The sequence below is a fragment of the Schistocerca cancellata genome, chromosome 6 (genome assembly GCF_023864275.1).
Source record: "Schistocerca cancellata isolate TAMUIC-IGC-003103 chromosome 6, iqSchCanc2.1, whole genome shotgun sequence".
NCBI lineage: Eukaryota > Metazoa > Arthropoda > Insecta > Orthoptera > Acrididae > Schistocerca > Schistocerca cancellata.
Window position 1 is genome coordinate 400,701,619 of NC_064631.1, and position 20,843 is coordinate 400,722,461.

Sequence of the window (20,843 nt, forward strand, 5' to 3'; positions counted from 1 at the left end):
CCCTAATAACACCCAGACACTGCCTATCAGATCTTTTCATCTCGTCACATCCCCGAAAACTCTCTATCAACACTCCAAATCCAGAACCCAAACAATTCTGGAATGCTACTGTTAACCTTAACACCAAAATCTTCAGCCTCATTGAAGTTTCAGTTCTATCCAAAGGCCTCACCTTTAAACCTACATACAAATTTAACTGTGTTGGACTTGTAAAAGATCTACTCCCCTTCTGATCCCTGAAATGGAGGTACTTCTTTACCACCAACCTCCCCAACCAAAGCTAACATAATTCCAACACTGAACCCTGCCTAACAGTTCATACCACCAACCAACCATGCTCCTCCCCCAATCCTACCTAACCACTCTCCAGTCCCTTCCAAGAACTCCTTACCTCCAACTTGGCTACACTATCCTTCTTTCAGGGTGTATACGTGGACAAGGAAAAAAAATTCCCGGATTTCCCAGTTAAAAATACACTTTCTCCTGGGTGGAAACATAGTTTTTCCCTGTTAATTGACAGTATATTTTCTCTCAGAATTGTACAACTTATCAATCCTTTGAATGGTTATGGTTTTATACATGGGCATAGAATTTCCTGGCACTTTGGAAACAAAACACCTTTTGGAAAGATGTTTGATGTGCAGTAACATGTACACTGCATATTTTCGTATTACGAAAGTATAAATTCAAATTCCACCAAACACCGCATGTTACTTTCCGAAGCATTGATATAGAGATTGCGAAGCATATTTGTAAGCCAGTCATAGCTCATGTCACGTGATCTCGCCAGCCAATGACAGCGGATATTCAGAGCTTCGGACACGTGGTGTAGTCAGCCAATAGCAACATCACTGTTCAGTAGCACGAACACACCAACAGGAAAAGGTAATGGTTTAAATTAATATATATAATGTTACTACAAGAAAAACAAAGCTTTCACATATAATATTGGTCTCTAAGGCCAATACACTGCAAGAGAAGCTAAGCTTTCACATATAACGTTGGTCTTTTATGCACATATTACATTTTAAGATATATCACACAAATGTGCTAGTAAATTTTTTGAATAACAACGTAATCTTCTGGGCTATAAATTCTTCTAAGTGGCTCGTCATCAAAGAGCTGATTTTTAAATGAGTCCCAGATTCCCAGTGAAGTACGCATCGACCTGATATTAAGCTTTTCCATGTGGTTTCGGGATGTAAATTTCCTTGGGTACCAGTACTTTGTTATCTCATGTCTGGTTCTTTGTTATGGCATAATGCCATACATGCTAGAAGATGAAAACATACACTTGAAATGCACTGAACAGTTGAAACTAGCCAATAGTCTGAAATTAAACCCTTTATTTCCAATATACTGACTGCCTCAGCGGAAAAGATTAATAAAAGAAAATTTCTTCAGCAAACCGATAAAAATAACTTCATTGTTCTGCATGGCAATTAATGCTTGACAGTCAGAATGGTGGAAATAAAATAAAATCTGAAACTAATAACGTATTTTAGCCTTCCGTAATTACGTGAAGGTATTTTAATTCACATGATAGCTCCCGGCCAAAGAAATCAATTTTGTTTTCATTTGACGTGAGTGCAGTAGACAAAGAGGAAACAGCAAAATCACTAAATGTAAACACGGGTCACATGGAGACTACCCGCTTCCCTATTATAACTCAGACTGCTCTGCGCGTCAGACCCGTATCTACGATATTTCCGAACCGGGGCAATAGTAGATAGTGGCGTCCCTCGAGCGTTTGAGATGGGACGTCAAAAAATTAAAAAATCGAATTTTCAAAAATATGTTCATTTTGTAGGGCACATCTTTCTGAAGACTCTGATACATACAACATACATGTCCAAGGAATTGTAAGACATGTTATCTGATCTTAAGTGTGCCAAAGTGCAGCACCACACCTCTTCACACAGCATTCTTCTATCACACGTTACTGTATTTCGGTCTGTGGAATTGAAACGTTTATATTTTGTACTGGATGCCATCAAACTATATTCAGGACAGCAGAAATTGAAATGTCCTATGGTGCCTCTCCTGCTTCCAGTTGGCCGGTTTGACATCCTGCCCCTCTTTTTGCTTTTTTTTTAAAAAAAAAAAAAACCTCTCTTCAGAAAATTTGCACTCTTTATTCCCTATTAGCTAACAACTTGCTACTTTGTGTGACATAAATTTAAGTATAGGATACATAAAGCCGATAAAGAGAAGAGACAAGCAAGACAGTACACATTTCTTCAATCCTTAGCTCCTAGAATTTTTTTCTCTCTAATCTTGCTATAGCCTTACATGGTGTGCTTTCCTTTCTGCGAAAGGATCTGTTACCTCATCAAAGTTTGTCAAAAGTTTTACTACTTGAAAAATCGAAATGTCGTTGTCTAATACTGAAAAAGCTGTAAGCACAAATAGGCCCAAGACTGGTGTGGTTTCTCGACCTGATTACCTACATTTTGTCACTGTCTGTGAGATAAAACAAAATAGGCCTTTATAATACTGCAGCAATTTTAACACACGCCAAATAATCGAGACTGTTTTGGCAGAAATGGTCATTTTTATAACACGGCAGAATATAATTCACGAAGTACTAATATCAAATGCCTATTAGGACTACTACAAGCAAAAACCTTTACGTTAGGAAATAGTTTTACACTTCATTCATATGCTCTGGTTTCTCAAGCATGAGATCGAAAAGTAGTAGTGCGAAATTTTTATAAAAATTTGGAATCGTCTTATTCTTCCATAATTTGTGTGATGTCCCCGTTTCTTCTCCTTCCTCGTTCTAACAAACAATGTTGTCATCACTAATTCTGTATCTATTCCTGTCAATGTCAAAGGTTATTTGCCGGTTAACTTCACTAACTCTGCCAGAATCACCAGTTTAGTTATCCCACAATTATTCTCCGGTTAGGCATTGTTACGTGTTCGTACGAGGTGCATTCAAGTTCTAAGGCCTCCAATTGTTTTTCTAATTAACTACTCACCCGAAATCGATGAAACTGGCGTTACTTCTCGACGTAATCGCCCTGCAGATGTACACATTTTTCACAACGCTGACGCCATGATTCCATGGCAGCGGCGAAGGCTTCTTTAGGAGTCTGTTTTGACCACTGGAAAATCGCTGAGGCAATAGCAGCACGGCTGGTGAATGTACGGCCACGGAGAGTGTCTTTCATTGTTGGAAAAAGCCAAAAGTCACTAGGAGTCAGGTCAGGTGAGTAGGGAGCATGAGGAATCACTTCAAAGTTGTTATCACAAAGAAACTGTTGTGCAACGTTAGCTCGATGTGTGGGTGCGTTGTCTTGGTGAAACAGCACACGCGCAGCCCTTCCCTGACGTTTTTGTTGCAGTGCAGGAAGGAATTTGTTCTTCAAAACATTTTCGTAGGATGCACCTGTTACTGTAGTGCCCTTTGGAACGCAATGGGTAAGGATTACACCCTCGCTGTTCCAGAACATGGACACCATCATTTTTTCAGCACTGGCGGTTTCCCGAAATTTTTCTGGTGGCGGTGAATCTGTGTGCTTCCATTGAGCTGACTGGCGCTTTGTTTCTGGATTGAAAAATGGCATCCACGTCTCATTCATTGTCACAACCGATGAAAAGAAAGTCCCATTCATGCTGTCGTCGTGCGTCAACATTGCTTGGCAACGTGCCACACGGACAGCCATGTGGTCGTCCGTCAGCATTCGTGGCACCCACCTGGATGACACTTTTCGCATTTTCAGATCGTCATGCAGGATTGTGTGCACAGAACCCACAGAAATGCCAACTCTGGAGGCGATCTGTTCAACAGTCATTCGGTGATCCCCCAAAGCAATTCTCTCCACTTTCTCAATCATGTCGTCAGACTGGCTTGTGCGAGCCTGAGGTTGTTTCGGTTTGTTGTCACAGAATGTTCTGCCTTCATTAAACTGTCGCACCCACGAACGCACTTTCGACACATCCATAACTCCATCACCACATGTCTCCTTCAACTGTCGATGAATTTCAATTGGTTTCACACCACGCAATTTCAGAAAACAAATGATTGCACGCTGTTCAAATAAGGAAAACGACACCATTTTAAGTATTTAAAACAGTTCTCATTCTCGCTGCTGGCGGTAAAATTCCATCTGCTGTACAGTGCTGCCATCTCTGGGACGTATTGACAATGAACGCGGCCTCATTTTAAAACAATGCGCATGTTTCTATCTATTTCCAGTCCGGAGAAAAAAAATCGGAGGCCTTAGAACTTGAATGCACCTCATACAACGCATTTTCCGCACTACTTCCAGAATAGACCTGCTGCTAGATCGGCTGCCAGCCGGAGACTGTACAACTGGCCCTTGCTAGTATAGCGATCTGGCCAAAAATTTTCTGTCAAAATTTCATTTTCTTGGATACACCGAGAAGATGCTTACACAGCCAACAGCCACGTTTCTGCAGGGAGAAGTGGAAGAAGATACTACTCAACTGCACATGCGCATGATCCCACTCGTAACTGCTAAAACGAATCTAATGTAAACAGTTGTGACGTCATGCTCATTGGAGGCAATTTGTTGTTACGAAGCATTGCTTAGTCTTCCTAAAGCCTTTGACACATTTTACTGTTGGCAGACGCTTGTATGGGCACTGTTTTGTTGCTGTATATGGCGCATTTCTTTTGCAATTTAAGTTTTATTTTAGTTTTTTCTCTTGTTCACGTTTTATGGCTGCAGCATTATTCTGCAGTAGCAGGATACAGTAATATCCTTTGTTAGAGTACTGATTCTTACCAGTCAAAACTACAAAAATTTAACTGAGAACAAAAACAATGAAAAATTCCCGGAATTCAAAAAAATTTCCGGGTTTTTCCCGGTTTTCTCTCGGATTAAAAAATTCCCGGGTTTTCCCCGGATCTCCCGGTTGTCCTGGTTCGTAGACACCCTGTTCATTAGAATACCAACCTTTCAAAAGAGGAAAGGACAGCCACACACAGCCTAAAAACAGATCATGATCTAATCATCGTCCCTGCAGACAAAGTTGCCACCACTGTCATAATGAGTCACAATGAGTACTAGGCTGAAGGCCTCTGGCATTGTCTGACTTGGCTACCTATAAATTATGCCAGAGTGATCCCATACCAGAATACCAACATAATGTCAAATTCCTGCTTAAAGCCTTAGGTTCCTTCCAGAGTCTCTCCCTTGAATCCATTTTCCTACTCACCCTATGACATCCCACATACCCACCTTCTACATGCTCCCTGAAATTCACAAGCCCAACAAACCTGGATGCCGCATTGTAGCCAGTTATTGTGCCGCCATTGGAAGGATTTTGACTCTCATTGATCACCACCTCCAACCAGATGCCCGTAATCCAGTCTCCCAGGTCAAGGATACCAACCACTCCTTTCACCGACTCTCCATCATTCCGACTCCTTTATCTGCTGAATTCCTACTCATCACTGTTGAGCCAACTCCCTATGCACCAACATCCATCATGCCCATAGTCTTAATGCTATTGAACACTACCCTTCCCAATGTTCTTCAGACTCCAAACCCACTACCTCATTCCTAATACACCTTACTAACTTTCTCCTACCTCACAACTACTACTCCTTTGAAGTGAAGGTATACAAACAAACCCACAGCACAGCAAACCTGTTCATAGGCCATCTCGAGGAAACCTTCCTTGCCTCCCAAAACCCCAAACCACTGGAATGGTTCACATTCATTGATGAAATCTTCATGATCTCGACTCAAAAGGCCAAGACACCTTATCCTCATTCCTTCACAACCTCAACACCTTCTCTCCCATCTACTTCATCTGGTTTTCCTCAAACAAGCACACCACCTTCATAGACTCTAACACCTCCTCTCTGATGGCTCTATCCACACCTCTGACCACATTAAACCCTACAACAGTACCTGCAATTTGACAGTTGCCACCCTCTCCACATCAAAAAATCCATCCCACACAGCCTTGCCACCTGCAGATGGCATATCAACAGTAACAACAACTCCCTTTGTCAGTATGCTGATGGTCTTCACAGACACGTCCCCTATCCTCTTACCATCACCAGAGCCGTCTACAAAAAGAGTGCCTATTCGTTACCCAATCTCCCCCCCCTCTGACTGGAACAACTGAATCACATCATGCTTTGAAATGAGGGACATCCTACCAAAGATCCTTCCTACCCCTTCTACAGTGGTGTTCTGTCACTCACCCAACCTCCACAATAACCCACTCCATCCTTATGCCACTCCAAATCCCAACCCCTTGGCACAGAGGTGTGAAAGACCCAGGTGCAAAACCTGTCCAATCCACCGACATAGCATCTCAGTCCTGTCACAGGCTCATCTTTCATCATTAGAGGCAGGGCCACCAGTGAAAGCATCAATGTTCTGCTGCAACCACTGCACATCTTTCTTGATTGGTATGACTACCAACCAGCTTTCCACCAGAATGAATGGCCACCCCCAAACTGTGGGCAAGAGCAAAGTAGACCTCCCTGTAACACAATATGCAGATGTATATGACATGCTTGATTTCAATGGCTGCTTCACAGCCTGGGGCACCTGGATCCTCCCCTCCACCACCATCTTTTCTGAACTGCATAGATGGGAGTTACAACACATTCTCCATTCCTGAAAATATCCTGGCCTCAACCTACAGTAATTTACTTTTCCCACATCCTCCACCCAACAGTTTCCACCCCCTTGTCCTATCGCCTCCTCCCTTTTCATATTCTCTCACCCTCTTCGTGTGCCACCCTCTGCCAATGTACCCGCTTGTCCTTTCATCTTCCCTGCTACTCTCCTTTTCCTCTGTCCATTTTACATTCCGACGTTGCACCTGACAGTCTAGCCCCTGCATGCTCTGCCAGACAGCACTCTTCTCTCCCTCCACCCTTACCCTGCTATTCCTCCCTCCCTCCCCCCCCCTCTCCCCTTCCCTTCCCCACCCATTCCAGACTTCTGCTGAAGTGACAGTCACATTCCAATCAGAGCTGCCAGTGGTAGAGGTCATGTGTGCATGAGGTGTGCTTGCTTGTGTGTGTGTGTGTGTTTTCTTTGTTGAAGGCAGTTTTGGCAAAAAGCTGTAATGTGTAACAGTATTTCTGTTGTGCGTGTCTGCAACTCAATGGGTCATCTTTAAAATGAGTAGCAATGTAGCAATCTATCCTTCCCCCAACTTTGTTACACATTTAACAATGTGTCCCTTATATTTGTAGAAGAAGCTTGTTGTATCGTTTGTCACTAGGAAACGCAAATTAAATGAGTGCTGTGATATACATAATTACAATACTGGAAGTAAATGTAACTACTTCAGGCAGGGGACAAAATTAAAATTAACCTCTCAATAGTCCTTAAAGTAATGAGCAAATATGGTCCAACAAGCTGCCACATAGTTTAGAAATTTGTGAAGCAAAGCTGCCCCCCAGGGAGTTGAAAACTTTCCTAGTTAACTGATGTTTGTATTCGTTCGGTGAATTCCAAGCTACAAGTCATCTGTTGCAGCATGTGATATATTTAGAATATTAAGATGAATACATGCACCCCTGCTACAATATATGTATTATTTTTATCAATTTATAACTCTGCCTATGTATGATGTTTGGTGTAGTCTTCAAGCTCAGCGATTTCTTGAAAAAATGTAAATAAATAAATGTGTAATTAGCCCTTAAAAAAACTCTAAATGGCCCGCTTGCAGCTGTACAAATAATTTTATTTAGTTTTATATCAGTATTCTGTTTGTTCTGTTGAACTGTTCCACATCATAATATTAATTGTGAATTTGATCTATGGATCAGGGTAACTAACTTAAAAAATATAAATTTCACCCACAATTCCCATTGGCATTGACTGACCACCTTGCCATCCTTTGCAATTGGTGTCACTGGATGTGGTATGGAGGCGTGTGGCATCACCACAGTGCTTTCCAGGCTGTTGTCAGTTTTAATGGCCTGGAGCCACTATTATTTAGTCAATTGGCATCACTAGGCTGAGTGCACTGCATCCAGTCCTCACCAAAGAAAAATCTCTGATAGTACCAGGAATCAAACCCAGTCCTTCCGTATGGTTGTCAGCCATGCTGACACCTCAGCTGTGGAGGCAGACTTACTCTATTAAATTTGCATGGCATAAGCATTGCCACCTTTTATCAGTCAAGAAGGCTTGGAGAGTGTTTCTGCTAGAAAGAGAAGATAAGCAATTGTATGCATTTCATTTACAGAATCAACTGACATCACTTAGTTCCAGTAATACAGACATAGAGGAATTCTGGCAAAGATGAAATAGACTAAATCGTGGACTGAAGAACAATGTGCCTAGTAAGTGGATTAAGGACAGAAAAGACCTACCATGGTTTAAGAACATAATTAGGAAAATGCTGAGCAAGCAAAGACTATTGCACTTTTGATTCAAAAGAGGACATGCACATGATGACAGGCAAAGGTTAGTAGTTATTTGCACTTCTGTGAAAAGATCTATGCATGAGGCACTCATTACTATCACTCTTCTAACTTAGCAAAATATCTGGCCAAGAACACAAGAGAATTAAAGTCCCATATAAAATTTCTAAGAGAGTCTAATGTTTCCATCCAATCACTTACTGACCAGTCTGATGTGACAGCACAAGATAGCAAAACAAAAGCTGAAGTTTTAAATTTTGCATTAAAGAAATCATTCACATAGGAGAATCTTACAAACATACTGCCATGTGACCATGGAACAGACTACTATATGAATGACATAGTGACAAGCATTCCTGGCATAGACAAACAACTGAAAGCACTGAAAACAAATGTCACCAGGTCTCAATGGAATTCCAATTCGGTTTTACAAAAAGTACTCTGTAGTACTGGGCCCTTGCTTAGCTTGCATTTATGACAAACCTCTGGCCCCACACAAAGTCCCAAGTGACTGGGAAAAAGCGCATGTGATTCCTGTACATAAAAAGGGTAAAATAAGGAACCCACAAAATTACAGATCGCTATTCTTAATACCAGTTTGTTGTAGAATTCAAGATATTCTCAGTTTGAATAAAATAAATTTCCTTGAGACTGAGAAGCTTATGCCCACAAATCAGAAAGGTTTTAGAAAGCATTGCTATTGCAAAACTCAGCTGACCTTTTCCTCGCACAATACACTGTGAACTATGGATGAAGGGTAACAGGTAGATTCCATATTTCTAGATTTCCGGGAAGCATTTAACACGGCATCCCACTGGAGACTGTTAATAAACATATGAGCATATGGAATAGGTTTCCAGATATTTAAGGGGCTCAAAGACTACTTAAGCAATATAACCCAGTAAGTCATCCTCGACAGTGAGTGTTCATTAGTGACAAGTGTACCATCAGGACTGCTCCAAGGAAGCATGATAGGACCGCTATTTTTTTCTGTTCACATAAATGAGCTGATGGACAGGGTGAGCAACAATTTATGGTAGTTTGCTGATGATGCCATGGTGAATGGGAAGGTGTTGAAGTTCAGGGTTTGTAGAATGATACAAGATGACCTAGACAAAATATCTAGATGGTGTGATGAATGGTAGCTTTCTCTAAATCTATAAAAATGTAAGTTAATGTGGATGAGTAGGAAAAGCCAACCTGTAGTGTTCAGAAACAACATTAGTAGTGTCCACCCTGACACAGTCACATCATTTAAATATCTGGGTGAAACATTGTAAAGTGATAGGGAATGGAATGAGCATTTGAGAATTATGGTAGAGAAGGTGAGTGACTGACTTTGGTTTATTGGGAGAACTTTGGGAACAGGTGGTTCACCTATAAAGGAGACCACACATAGGACACTAGTGCAACCTATTCTTGAGTAATGCTTGAGTTTGGGGTCCACACCAGGTCGCACTAAAGTAAGACATTGAAGCAATTCAGAGGCAGGCTGCTATAATTGTTATCAGTAGCTTCAAACAACATGCTTCTGGAACTCAAATGGGAATTCCTGGAGTGAAGGTGTTATTTTTGAGGAACACTATTGAAAAATTTAGAGAACCGACATTTGAGGCTGACTGTCACACAATTTTACTACCACCAATATACATTTTGCATAAGTATTACAAAGACAAGATATGAGAAATTTGGGTTTACATGGAGGCATGCAGACAGTCATTTTCCCCTACTGCAGGTGGAATTGGAGAGGACAAGACTAGCAGTGGTACAAGGTACCTTCTGCCGTATACCCTACAGTGGCTTGTGGAGTAAGTACATAGATGTAGATGTATAATGATAGTTTATTGCTAATACAGTATACAGATTACATTTATATGGTGTCTCTGGCTTGTGTTAATGTGCATCTTGACTCATTTCCCATCTCTGAAGATTCTTTATCTTGATGGGATTTACAGAACACAATGAATGAATGTAGTGCAACGTGAGTTGAAATCTTTCAAAGAGGGTAAATGGTTGATCAATGAAGACCAGTGGTATGAGGATGTGTGTGGGGGATGGGGGGAGGACCTTCCTCAACAACAGATGACCACCATGTGGAGAGTCTAGTGGTGATTCACATACATATTGTTTGTCGATATAGAGGTTTTCACTGAACTCATGGCACAAAATTGTAATGAAAGAACTTTACATGAATTGTGCCACTACAAAATTCATCCCTTGGTCATTGAAGGGTGAAAGGAACTGTATAGCATGAATATCAGTCAGGAGTTGGTTGAGAATGCAAACAGTGATTCAATTTGCTGGTTATGTTGTGGCAGAAGATAGACTTGTCTAGGACAATAACACTGAAGCAAAAATGAAATGTCATGGTAGGTTGGGAAGCAGTTCATCACTTGACCAGAGAAAGCAAGAATGCACTTATTCAACATCAAGGTTCTGAAAATTGGAAAGTTAGTGAATATCTTGAATTTATAACACTGCTGGAGAAGGGTTTTAACAAGTTTGCAAGAACTTTGCAGAAAGAGGTCTGTTAGCAGTCCAGCGACAGACAGTGGCCATGTGTGTGTGAGATGTGCTTGTGTGAATGTGTGTCCGTTTTCTAGTTCAGAAGAAGGCCTTTAGACTGAAAGCTTAAATGTACTATAGCCTTTTAATTGAGCCTGTCTATGATTCAATATCTTCTCTGTATGGTAGCAAGCTATCCTTTTCATAATATTGTTGTTATTCAATCCTGTATTTTTCTGAACAGTTAACCCTGGATTTTCAACTTGATTTTCCTGAATACAAGTACTTGGTTTCTCACTCTCAATTAGGATAACTTTTCTCTGATATTGTTTACATACAGTACTCCTCCTTGGACCATCCATTCACATGAAAATGCGTGTCAGATGGAACAAGTGACATGTTCCATGCAAAGGAATGTGTGACACATGGGAAGCTGTGTAGTGAATGGAGCCTCAGGAATACCAGGTAACTGCCTTGGGCAATTAGCCTTACAATGGTGCAGTGCTCTGCTGGTATCGACCAATATATCCCCAATTCTCAAGGGACCAAAAAGAAACAAATCCAAAAATTAAGGGACTTGATGATTTCTCAAATACCCAACTATCAGGCAATTAATAAATGGAAACTGTTTCCACAACTGGAATTGGGGGAAGGACTAGTCCAAAAAGTGGAAAACATCACTGGGATGTTGGACCAGACTTCCTAAGAACAAACATAGACAAAGGTCTTTAATATTAGACCTCCGAGAAAAGACTCTCTAAGACTGAAGTGGGTAAAGGGATTCCTCCCACCTATAAGGCACAGAATAAGAGAACAAGGGAGGAGTACTTAACTCTCACTTCCCAGGATAACCAATTCCAGAAAAAGCAGAGGCAGGAAACAGGGAAATAGTTTTTAGGGTGGCGATAATCCAACAAGGACAGCCACTTAATAACATCACCCTGCAGCAGGAGCAGCTAGTTCAGATGGCTCTCGTTGATAAGACTGGGAAAGGTGCAAGTCAAGGCCCCAAATTAGGAAGGGCCTATCTGGACAAAGGTGCTCTAAACTTTGTGGAGTGATAAGAAGAAGAGACTGACTGAAGGATATGGTGTCCAAGATAGCTCCATGGGAGGAGGCAAAGCTGCTGGTCAGTCCCAGGAAAAGTGTTATAGTCGAAACTGTAGCTGGATCAGAAGGCAGCATGTAGAACTTTGGACAAAGAACAAAAAACAAAAACATGAAAATCATGTTTAAAGATAACTTCTGCAATGCCGGGCTTGAACAGCAAGCTGCTTAAACCCATGGTAAGTTTAATGGCTGGCCATGGAAACTACAAGCAACATCTATACATAATGGGAATAGAGAAAGAAGTTCCCAAATGTAGACTATGTGGTGCACGGGATGAAAGCACACATTCACTCTTCCAATGCGATGCACTGAAGGCAAAAATACACAAAATATTTGCATTACAAATTCCTGAAGTGACTGTGTTTAATGAAGCACTAGTAAAGGGCACTGGATGGCTTTACTAGAATGACATGGAGAGAGACCACACAATAAACTTAGTTTTGGTTTGGGCGACAGGAGAAGACCATTGTTGTTATGTCTCTCTGATTAAATCAAATGAAGGGCAGTTTTTTATGGCTGGGCACCTTGGAGTTAGCATTTCAGAATCTGCAAAGCTGGCCAACTGTTTGCAAGCAAATGTTGTGAGCAGCTAAAGAAAGTGGTTGAAGCTATGAGTAAGCAACAAGGTGTTGGACATCCACATCTCATCACTATAATATGTGGAGGCTTTCCCACAATGTGCAGTGAGATAGGCAACCACTTCTGGCAGACCTGATAATGGAATACAACACTGTTACAAACACAAGTGTTTCAGAGCACACCATTCAGTTGACGTAACTGTACTTTGGGTTCTGCAGCAGATGACCCCCATTGTGTTCCCATGTTGACCAATGACACTGACAGTAACAACTGCAGTGGGCACAGGATCATGTAGTTACAGTCGTTTGAGAAGCAGAACTGTGAATTCCACACTGATGTCTTCGCCACCAAATTCACCTGATCCGAACCCCATGGAACACACCTATGACACTATCGGGTGCCAGCTCCATGGTCACAAACCACTGGCCTATAATTTATGGGAATTGAACTTCTGCACAGACATCTGGTGCCACCTACCTTAAAAAACCTGCTGATGACTTGTCTCTATACTAACTAATTAAAAGATCAGGCTTCATGGTGCACACTTCATCAATCAAGTGCTTTAGTATCCTCAACGTCAATCTATATTTGATGTCAGAACAAAGTAGTCGGTTGATAACAACCTCCTCTCTTGGCTCTTAATGTTGGCTTTCTCAAACCAAAATTGACACATTCCCTACAGGTGGCTCCTAAACTGGCCCCATGAGGCAGAGTGCACTCCATTTCAGTCCTCCCACCGAGGAAAAAATCTTGGCAGTACTGGGAATGTAAGTCATGTACCCCGTACATCTGTCAGACAGACTGTCCATTCGGGTACAGAGGAAGACAGATGACCCTGGTGCCTGTACATGAAATATTAAGTTTAATATACAATCAGTACAGCCCCAAGTTCCTGAACTATGACAATAACAATCAAAATCAATGGCTTAAGTAAGAGTTTTCACTTTATTTATTCAACATGAAATGAATTTGATGAGATACATCATTCTTGATTACTTTTCAGATCCTTCATGGCTTCAGAGAAATGTTCTTTCAGAATTATATTCAGTTTGTCAGTCAGCATGACAGATCTTGTCAATAGACTCAAATCTTAAACCATTTAGATACATATCCAGTTTCTGAAAGAGCAAATAGTCCGGAAGTGACTAATCTGACAGATAAGATGAATGGTAAAATGTTGGGAAATGAACAACTGATTTACTGTTGCCAAATGAGCTGAGAAATTTTACTGCAGAAAAAACTTATGAGAAATCAAAGCAATTTAATATAAATTACTGGACTTGGGCTGGTGAGTAGCTACATTTCCTGATAGAAGAGTCCTTACTTATTGTTCTACCTGGTGACTAAATTCTTTGCAGACAATGTCACTACTAGTGAAAAACACTGTCAACATTGTCCTCCTCATGACTTTTGAAATAGAGGAAAAGGAAATTTTGTATGGGGTTTAATATCCTAGCAATGAGGTCAATGGAGAAGGAGCACAAGTTTGGAAAGGAGAATGACGGGGAAGGGGATCACCCATGTCCTTTACAAGCTGAATCATACCAGCATTTACCCTAAGCCAGTGGTATTCAATCTGTGCACTGCAATGCTCTGGTGCACAATGATTGATCAACTGGGGTCCCACGGATTTGTTTTGCAGTTAGGGCCAAAGAAGACAGTTGTGGGAAATTCCATTTCAGATGTCAACCTGTGTGGCCTCCAAGGAATTCCACATTAGATGTTGACCAGCCTGCATAAGCAGTCGTAACCTCAAAATTGATCTGTCACGTGTTACACTTACATTTATTGCTGTGTTTGCAATCAATTTTTTATTATATTGTGACATTGTTATACAGTTGATAAACTATGGAAAAGTTTTTTTTTAATTTGTTAAGTGGAAGCAAAAAGTGAGAACCTGCTGAGCACAACAAGGAAAGTGGTAATGAGAGGAAACACAAGTACAGAAAATATGATAACAGTAACTTAGATTTTTATTTCATGTGCTCTGTTGTGAAAAACGATAACTGTTCACATTGTGTTGTGTGTCTGGAAGTACTTTGTTTTTATATCCTACCTAGCAAATTAAAGTATCAGTTCATAAGAATAACATGGTCAAACCAAGAACATATTCTTCTAAGAAACTGAGTCAAATGAAAGAACAAAAAGCATCATTTTCAAAGCAGGCAAAAATCTTGAATAAAGCACTTCTAGCATCCTACAGTGTAGTTTACTGATTAGGTACACGTTACAAAACCCATACGACTGCGGAAAAACTAATTCTACCATGTGCTACTAATGCTTGTAGAGTCCAACTTTTCCCCATTTGTTTGCATAACACTACAGTTAGTCATTGAATTCACAATTTGGGAGACACTCATCATGAACAAATTATAGAAAAAATTATAGGAAGGGAGTTTGGTTTGCAGTTTGATAGGACTACTGATAGCAGTAGAGATGCTCCTTTAAATTGCTATGTGTGATTTACTAATGACGAAGTTTTTTTTTTTTTTTTTTTTTTTTTTTTGGGGGTGGGGGGGGGGGGCAGTAAACACAGGTACTACAGGCAAAGATTAGATCATAATAGAGGACAACTGCATGACAGAATATCAAATTAACAGGGCACATTGTGTTGGCGTGTGTACTGATGGTGCATGATCCACGTTGGGGTGTTACAGTGGTCTACAAACACTTATCAGTGGCACAGATTCGGATATGTGGATGCACTGCATTATCCACGGAGAAGCACTTGCATCACATTTGAGTGTTGACACAAATCAAGTGCTGCAAACTGTCATAAATGCAGTGAATGTTATTAAAACTCATCCTCAGAAAGCTAGATTTTTTAGACAAATGCATCACTATATGGGGGCTGAACATACATCTCTGTTATTTTATATCAGCAGTCATTGGCTTTTCAGGGGAAATGTATTATCACACAACTTTGAACTTAGGCAAGAGGTCTGTTCTTACGTGGAAGAAGACAATCGCATCATTGCTAAGTGCTTATTAGACACTGACTTTCTAGTGAATATATCACATATACTTATGTGATATATCTGAGAAGTTAAACTCACTGAATAAGTCTCTGCAAGAAACTGAACCTCTCTTCATTCATCTTATTGACAATGTTTCGGCCTTCAAAAGGAAGTTCTTCCTTTGAAGAGAAAAATGAATGATGGAGGAGAAATGAACTATTTCCCCAAGTTTGCAGTATTTTACAAATGACAATGATATAGGCATCATTACAGAATTTTTATAACTGAAGGACATTTATCTGATGTTTATGTTCATTTTAAAAAAATCTTTCCTGAAAACTATGATAGGTTTCAGTGGGTTCAAAATCCCTTCAGTAATGATTCTCCTTCCGGATTCAACACCACAGAAGAGGAGGAGCTGATAGAGCTTTCACCAGACTCTTCACTAAATGTGAAGTTTTCATGAATGATATTGCCAATATTTTGGTGTTCAGCATGAAAAGAGTTTCTAAGCTTGAGCCAGAAAGGTTTTAATTCCTTTTGCGACCTTCTATCTCTGTGAGAGTCAGTTTTCATTAGTGGCTGTAACCAAAACCGAATACAGATCAAGACTGAGTAGAGAAGGAAATAAGGGTAGCTGTATCTCATTTGATGCCAAGATTTGAGAAGTTGTGTAACAAGAAGAAAGGTCAAGTGTCGCTCTGAGGTGAGTAGTAATTTATTCACAACTTTTTTTTAAATTAATTATTTCAGTTTATACAAGATATCTTACAAGGGAGCCATGGAAACAACATAGATGCTCAGAATGGGAGTCATAAACTCAAAAATGCTGAAAACCACGCCTTAAATAATTTAGGATATCCACGCAAAAACTAAATCTGCAAAGCTGGACATAGCTTTAATGAATTTTGAAAAGTACAATGTTTTTCAGTCTTGAGGATGTTTCATAAATCCATTTTGGAACTTCTATGTTTTATATCAGGATCTTTGTGTGAATTATTCACTAAAAAAAATCAAGTCTTCCATTATCTATACATTCAGTAACAGTAACTACAGCAATGCTTCTAAACAAGGTTGTCCAAACGGCATTGGATAGATAACATTAACAGTAAGCCTGGGCAAAAGATCAGTCCAGCAATTTAGACTGCACTGTGTATTCCAACTAGTTATTTACTTTGTTTCTATCCAATTCATAATTAAATGTTAGAGAGCTGTTAGAGTCTTATATAATTTATATTCACACTTAATATTAACAACAGTTACAACAGTAATAATACTCACATGTTCCTTCAACTGTAAATGGAGTTGTTCATTCTTCTGCTGTTCCACAGCCAGCATAGCAGCCAGCTCCTGATTTCTGTGTTCAAGTTCTGATACACTATTTCTTTTATCATCAGAATTCCCATTATATGTCTCGCTTATAAGATCATTAATTTGCAATGACATCTGACGGAGACTCTCCGTGCTCGACAAAGGCAATGACTTAGCAGCAGTTTCTTCACACACTAATTTTTGAGCAACATTCAACTTTTCTGGGTTGCTAGGTGACATATTTTCTTCTCCTTTAGGATTTAATTTCTTGCCTTCCTCTACAGAAGACAACTGTGGCAATGCTTGCTGAACAGAAATATCATCCACAGTTTCTCTAGGTAAGTCTATGGAAGAAGAGTTATCGGAGGGTAGAGTCTGATGTTTCTGGTGAGCTGTTGTGACTTCTGCACAATTCCCTGTCTCATTGTTATGAAATGTAGATGCTATTTTTGTTGAATCAAACTCAAAAGAGTCTGACACATTTTCATTTTCGGGGTTTCCACCCGTGTAATGTGTATCAGTTTGAACAATGTCAGCACCAGACTGTGGATTACAAAATGCTTCTGTCACTTCGCTTGGACAAGGCTGACATTGTGATGATAAAGTAGTCACACCATTTACCGACTGCACTTTCTGGTAAATACTTTCCTGTGATATGAAACTAGAAGTTTGATAAGGAAAGGATGAATAATTACTGGAGTTCTCGCCAAGAGAATTTGATGTTGGAATGCTGTTGAAGAACATTTCTGCTTCATTATTAGTTGTCTGACTTGATGAAAACATGTCTGCAACACTAGGAGAGACTATCGGAGTAGTGCTCTGGAAAGAAATGTGCTGAGATAATGGATGTTGACTATTTTTGCTAGCATCAAAACTTCCATTTACTTCATTTCTGCTGAAGCTGTTGCAGTACTCTTCACTGTTTTTTATTTCTGGACTTGGACAGTAGCTTCCATCATCAGAAGTCTGGCACTGGAAAACAGTCAATGGAATTGTAAGTATGGACAAATACAAGCATATGTAAAGATGTTCATATTGGCACTCACAAAAAGGAAATATAAGACAGGTATAATCTGTCGACTTATAGGCAGCCTGTCCATTATGAATGGCAGTGAACAAGGCCAAACATTTATTTAGTGACTGGTTTATATTTACTATTATATATTTTACAGAAAAAGTGTAACTGCCATTGTGAGCTCAAACATCTAAACAAATAAAAACAGTGCATCACAAGTAATAAATAATAAAAGAACATAATTTAATTGGATAGATAAAAAATCTACTCACCAAGTGGCAGCAGAGCACACACAAAAGACTGTTGTGGTTGGCAAGCTTTCACTTGGGGAAGGAAGAAGGGTGAAGGAAAAGGACTGGAGAGGTCTAGGAAGAGGGGTAGATTTTGGGAAAGTCACTCAGAACTGCAGGTCAGACATCTAGGAAAAGAAATAGATTTTGGGAAAGTTAGAGAGAGCCGGTAAGGGGGACTTACTGTACGATATGTCGCCCCTGACCCGCAGTTCTGGGTGATTTTCCCAAAATCTACCTCAGTTCCTAGACCTCTCCAGTCCTTTTCCTTCACCTTTCTTCCTTCCCCTTCAACACTTTTGCCTGAAGAAGGAGCCACTGGCTCCGAAAGCTTGCCAGTCACAACAGCCTTTTATGTGTGTGTGTTCTGCCGCTGTTTGGTGAGTAGATTTTTTTATATCTCCTATTAAATAATTTATCAATAATTTTTTTTATGTTATAAAATAACTTCAGTATAACATAAGACTAAATTATGAAACCCAAGTCACGTCATTCTAATGCAGTATCTCAAGTATCAAAAGGTAGATCTACTCAAGAAAATCATAAAAATTTGAGACAGTATTGCTGCCCAATACTTACCTTCAGAAGGCAAATATCAGTACTGGAGAAACACTTACAAATACACAATAGCCTCCTCACTTTTGTAACAAATTATTCCTTCCTCACGGAGGAGAGGGATATATTAAAAGGATGAGCAGGTCACTCACAAATAAACCTACCCAAGAGATGCACTTTGATTTTGATTGGCTTTGAATATGTTTTAGTGTAGAGCAAAAGAAGAGAGAGACTTTTTTTTTTTATATACATGCGCATACCGCTGTTAATGGGGCGAAGTATCCCCCTGAAAAAAACTAAGTTTGATATTTCTGAATGAATACTATTGAAACAGTGATTGAATGTACATATGTCAAAATGTCATTTTTTCGAAATCCCCACCCATTTAGCATTTATTGACCTGAACAATTCTGCACTTCCTCATTCTTATACAGAATGAGGAATTTACAATAACCTTACAACAATAATGTGGAAATAAAATTAAAAGGAATATATATATAACTGGCACTGAAGCAGAAGCGGACACACACCAGGTGCATATACAGCCATATAGTGATATTTCTAGCTTATTTCTGACAAATGTGTCTTTGGAATAGGACTCATCATATACAGACTAAATTTGGTGCTAACAATGCTACATGTTTTGCTATTAGTCCAGGCTGTTACTTCTGCAACTACTGAAAAGGTTGCTGCCCCTCTTCAGGAACAATAAGTTAGTTTGTCCTCTCCACAGATAACCCTCCGAGATGGCTGTACCTACAATATCGTTATCTTTATCAGGCACACAAGTCATCTACTGTATCAAGGTCCATCGTTCATACGGTATCATATCTAATTCAGCCACAACAGTACCACAGTCTTATTTGAATGTTTATCACTAACAGTGACAAATGCCAGAAAGGAAAGCTCATAAATGAAAAAACAAAAAAGGAAATTTCTAATGAAGATCATAGAACAAAAAAGGAAAGGCAAATGAGTTTACATTTCATATGATATCAAAAATGGGGTTATATAAAAAGATATCTACCACAATAAAGGAAAAAAGGCTGGCATTCTATAAGAACATGAAAAAAAATGAAATCAGAAAGGGATGACTTCTTGTTGTTGTGGTCTTCAGTCCTGAGACTGGTTTGATGCAGCTCTCCATGCTACTCTATCCTGTGCAAGCTTCATCATCTCCCAGTACGTACAGCAGCCTATATCCTTCTGAATCTGCTTAGTGTATTCATCTCTTGGTCTCCCCCTACGATTTTTACCCTCCACACTGCCCTCCAATACTAAATTGGTGATCCCTTGATGCCTCAGAACATGTCCTACCAACCAATCCCTTCTTCTAGTCAAGCTGTGCCACAAACTCCTCTTCTCCCCAATTCTATTCAATACCTCTTCATTAGTTATGTGATCTACCCATCTACTGAAACTAGAAGTAGAGAGGATATAAAATGTAGTCTGGCAATGGCAAGGAAAGCATTTCTGAAGAAGAGAAATTTGTTAACATTGAGTATTGATTTAAGTGCCAGGAAGTCGTTTCTGAAAGTATTTGTATGGAGTGTAGCCATGTAGTTTGGACAAGAAGAGATTAGAAGCTATCGAAATGTGGTGCTACAGAAGAATGCTGAAGATTAGATTCAGAAGGATGTAGGCTGCAGTAGGTACTGGGAGATGAAGCTTGCATAGGATAGAGTAGCATGGAGAGCTGCATCAAACCAGTCTCAGGACTAAAGACCACCACCACCACCACCACCACCACCACCACCACCACCACCACAACAACAACAACAACAACAATCTAATCTTCAGCATTCTTCTGTAGCACCACATTTTGAAAGCTTCTATTCTCTTCTTGTCCAAACTATTTATCGTCCATGTTTCACTTCCATACATGGCTACACTCCATACAAATACTTTCAGAAATGACTTCCTGACCCTTAAATCCATACTCAATGTTAACAAATTTCTCTTCTTCAGAAACGCTTTCCTTGCCATTTTATACCCTCTCTACCTCGAACATCATCAGTTATTTTGCTCCCCAAATAGCAAAACTCCTTTACTACTTGAAGTGTCTCATTTCCTAATCTAATTCCCTCAGCATCACCTGAGGTAATTCGACTACATTCCATTATCCCATTTTGCTTTTGTTGATG

At 39.9% G+C, this 20,843-nt stretch overlaps 1 protein-coding gene across 1 annotated transcript in view; it reads right to left on the bottom strand.

Moving 5' to 3' along the window:
* Positions 1-20,843, bottom strand: part of LOC126190818 (golgin subfamily A member 2-like) — a 112,278-nt gene that overhangs the window by 63,517 nt on the left and 27,918 nt on the right. Inside the window, exon 3 of the mRNA XM_049931385.1 lies at positions 16,810-17,811. Within this exon, the coding sequence (XP_049787342.1) occupies positions 16,810-17,811 (1,002 nt within the window). The remainder of the gene's footprint in view (positions 1-16,809; positions 17,812-20,843) is intronic.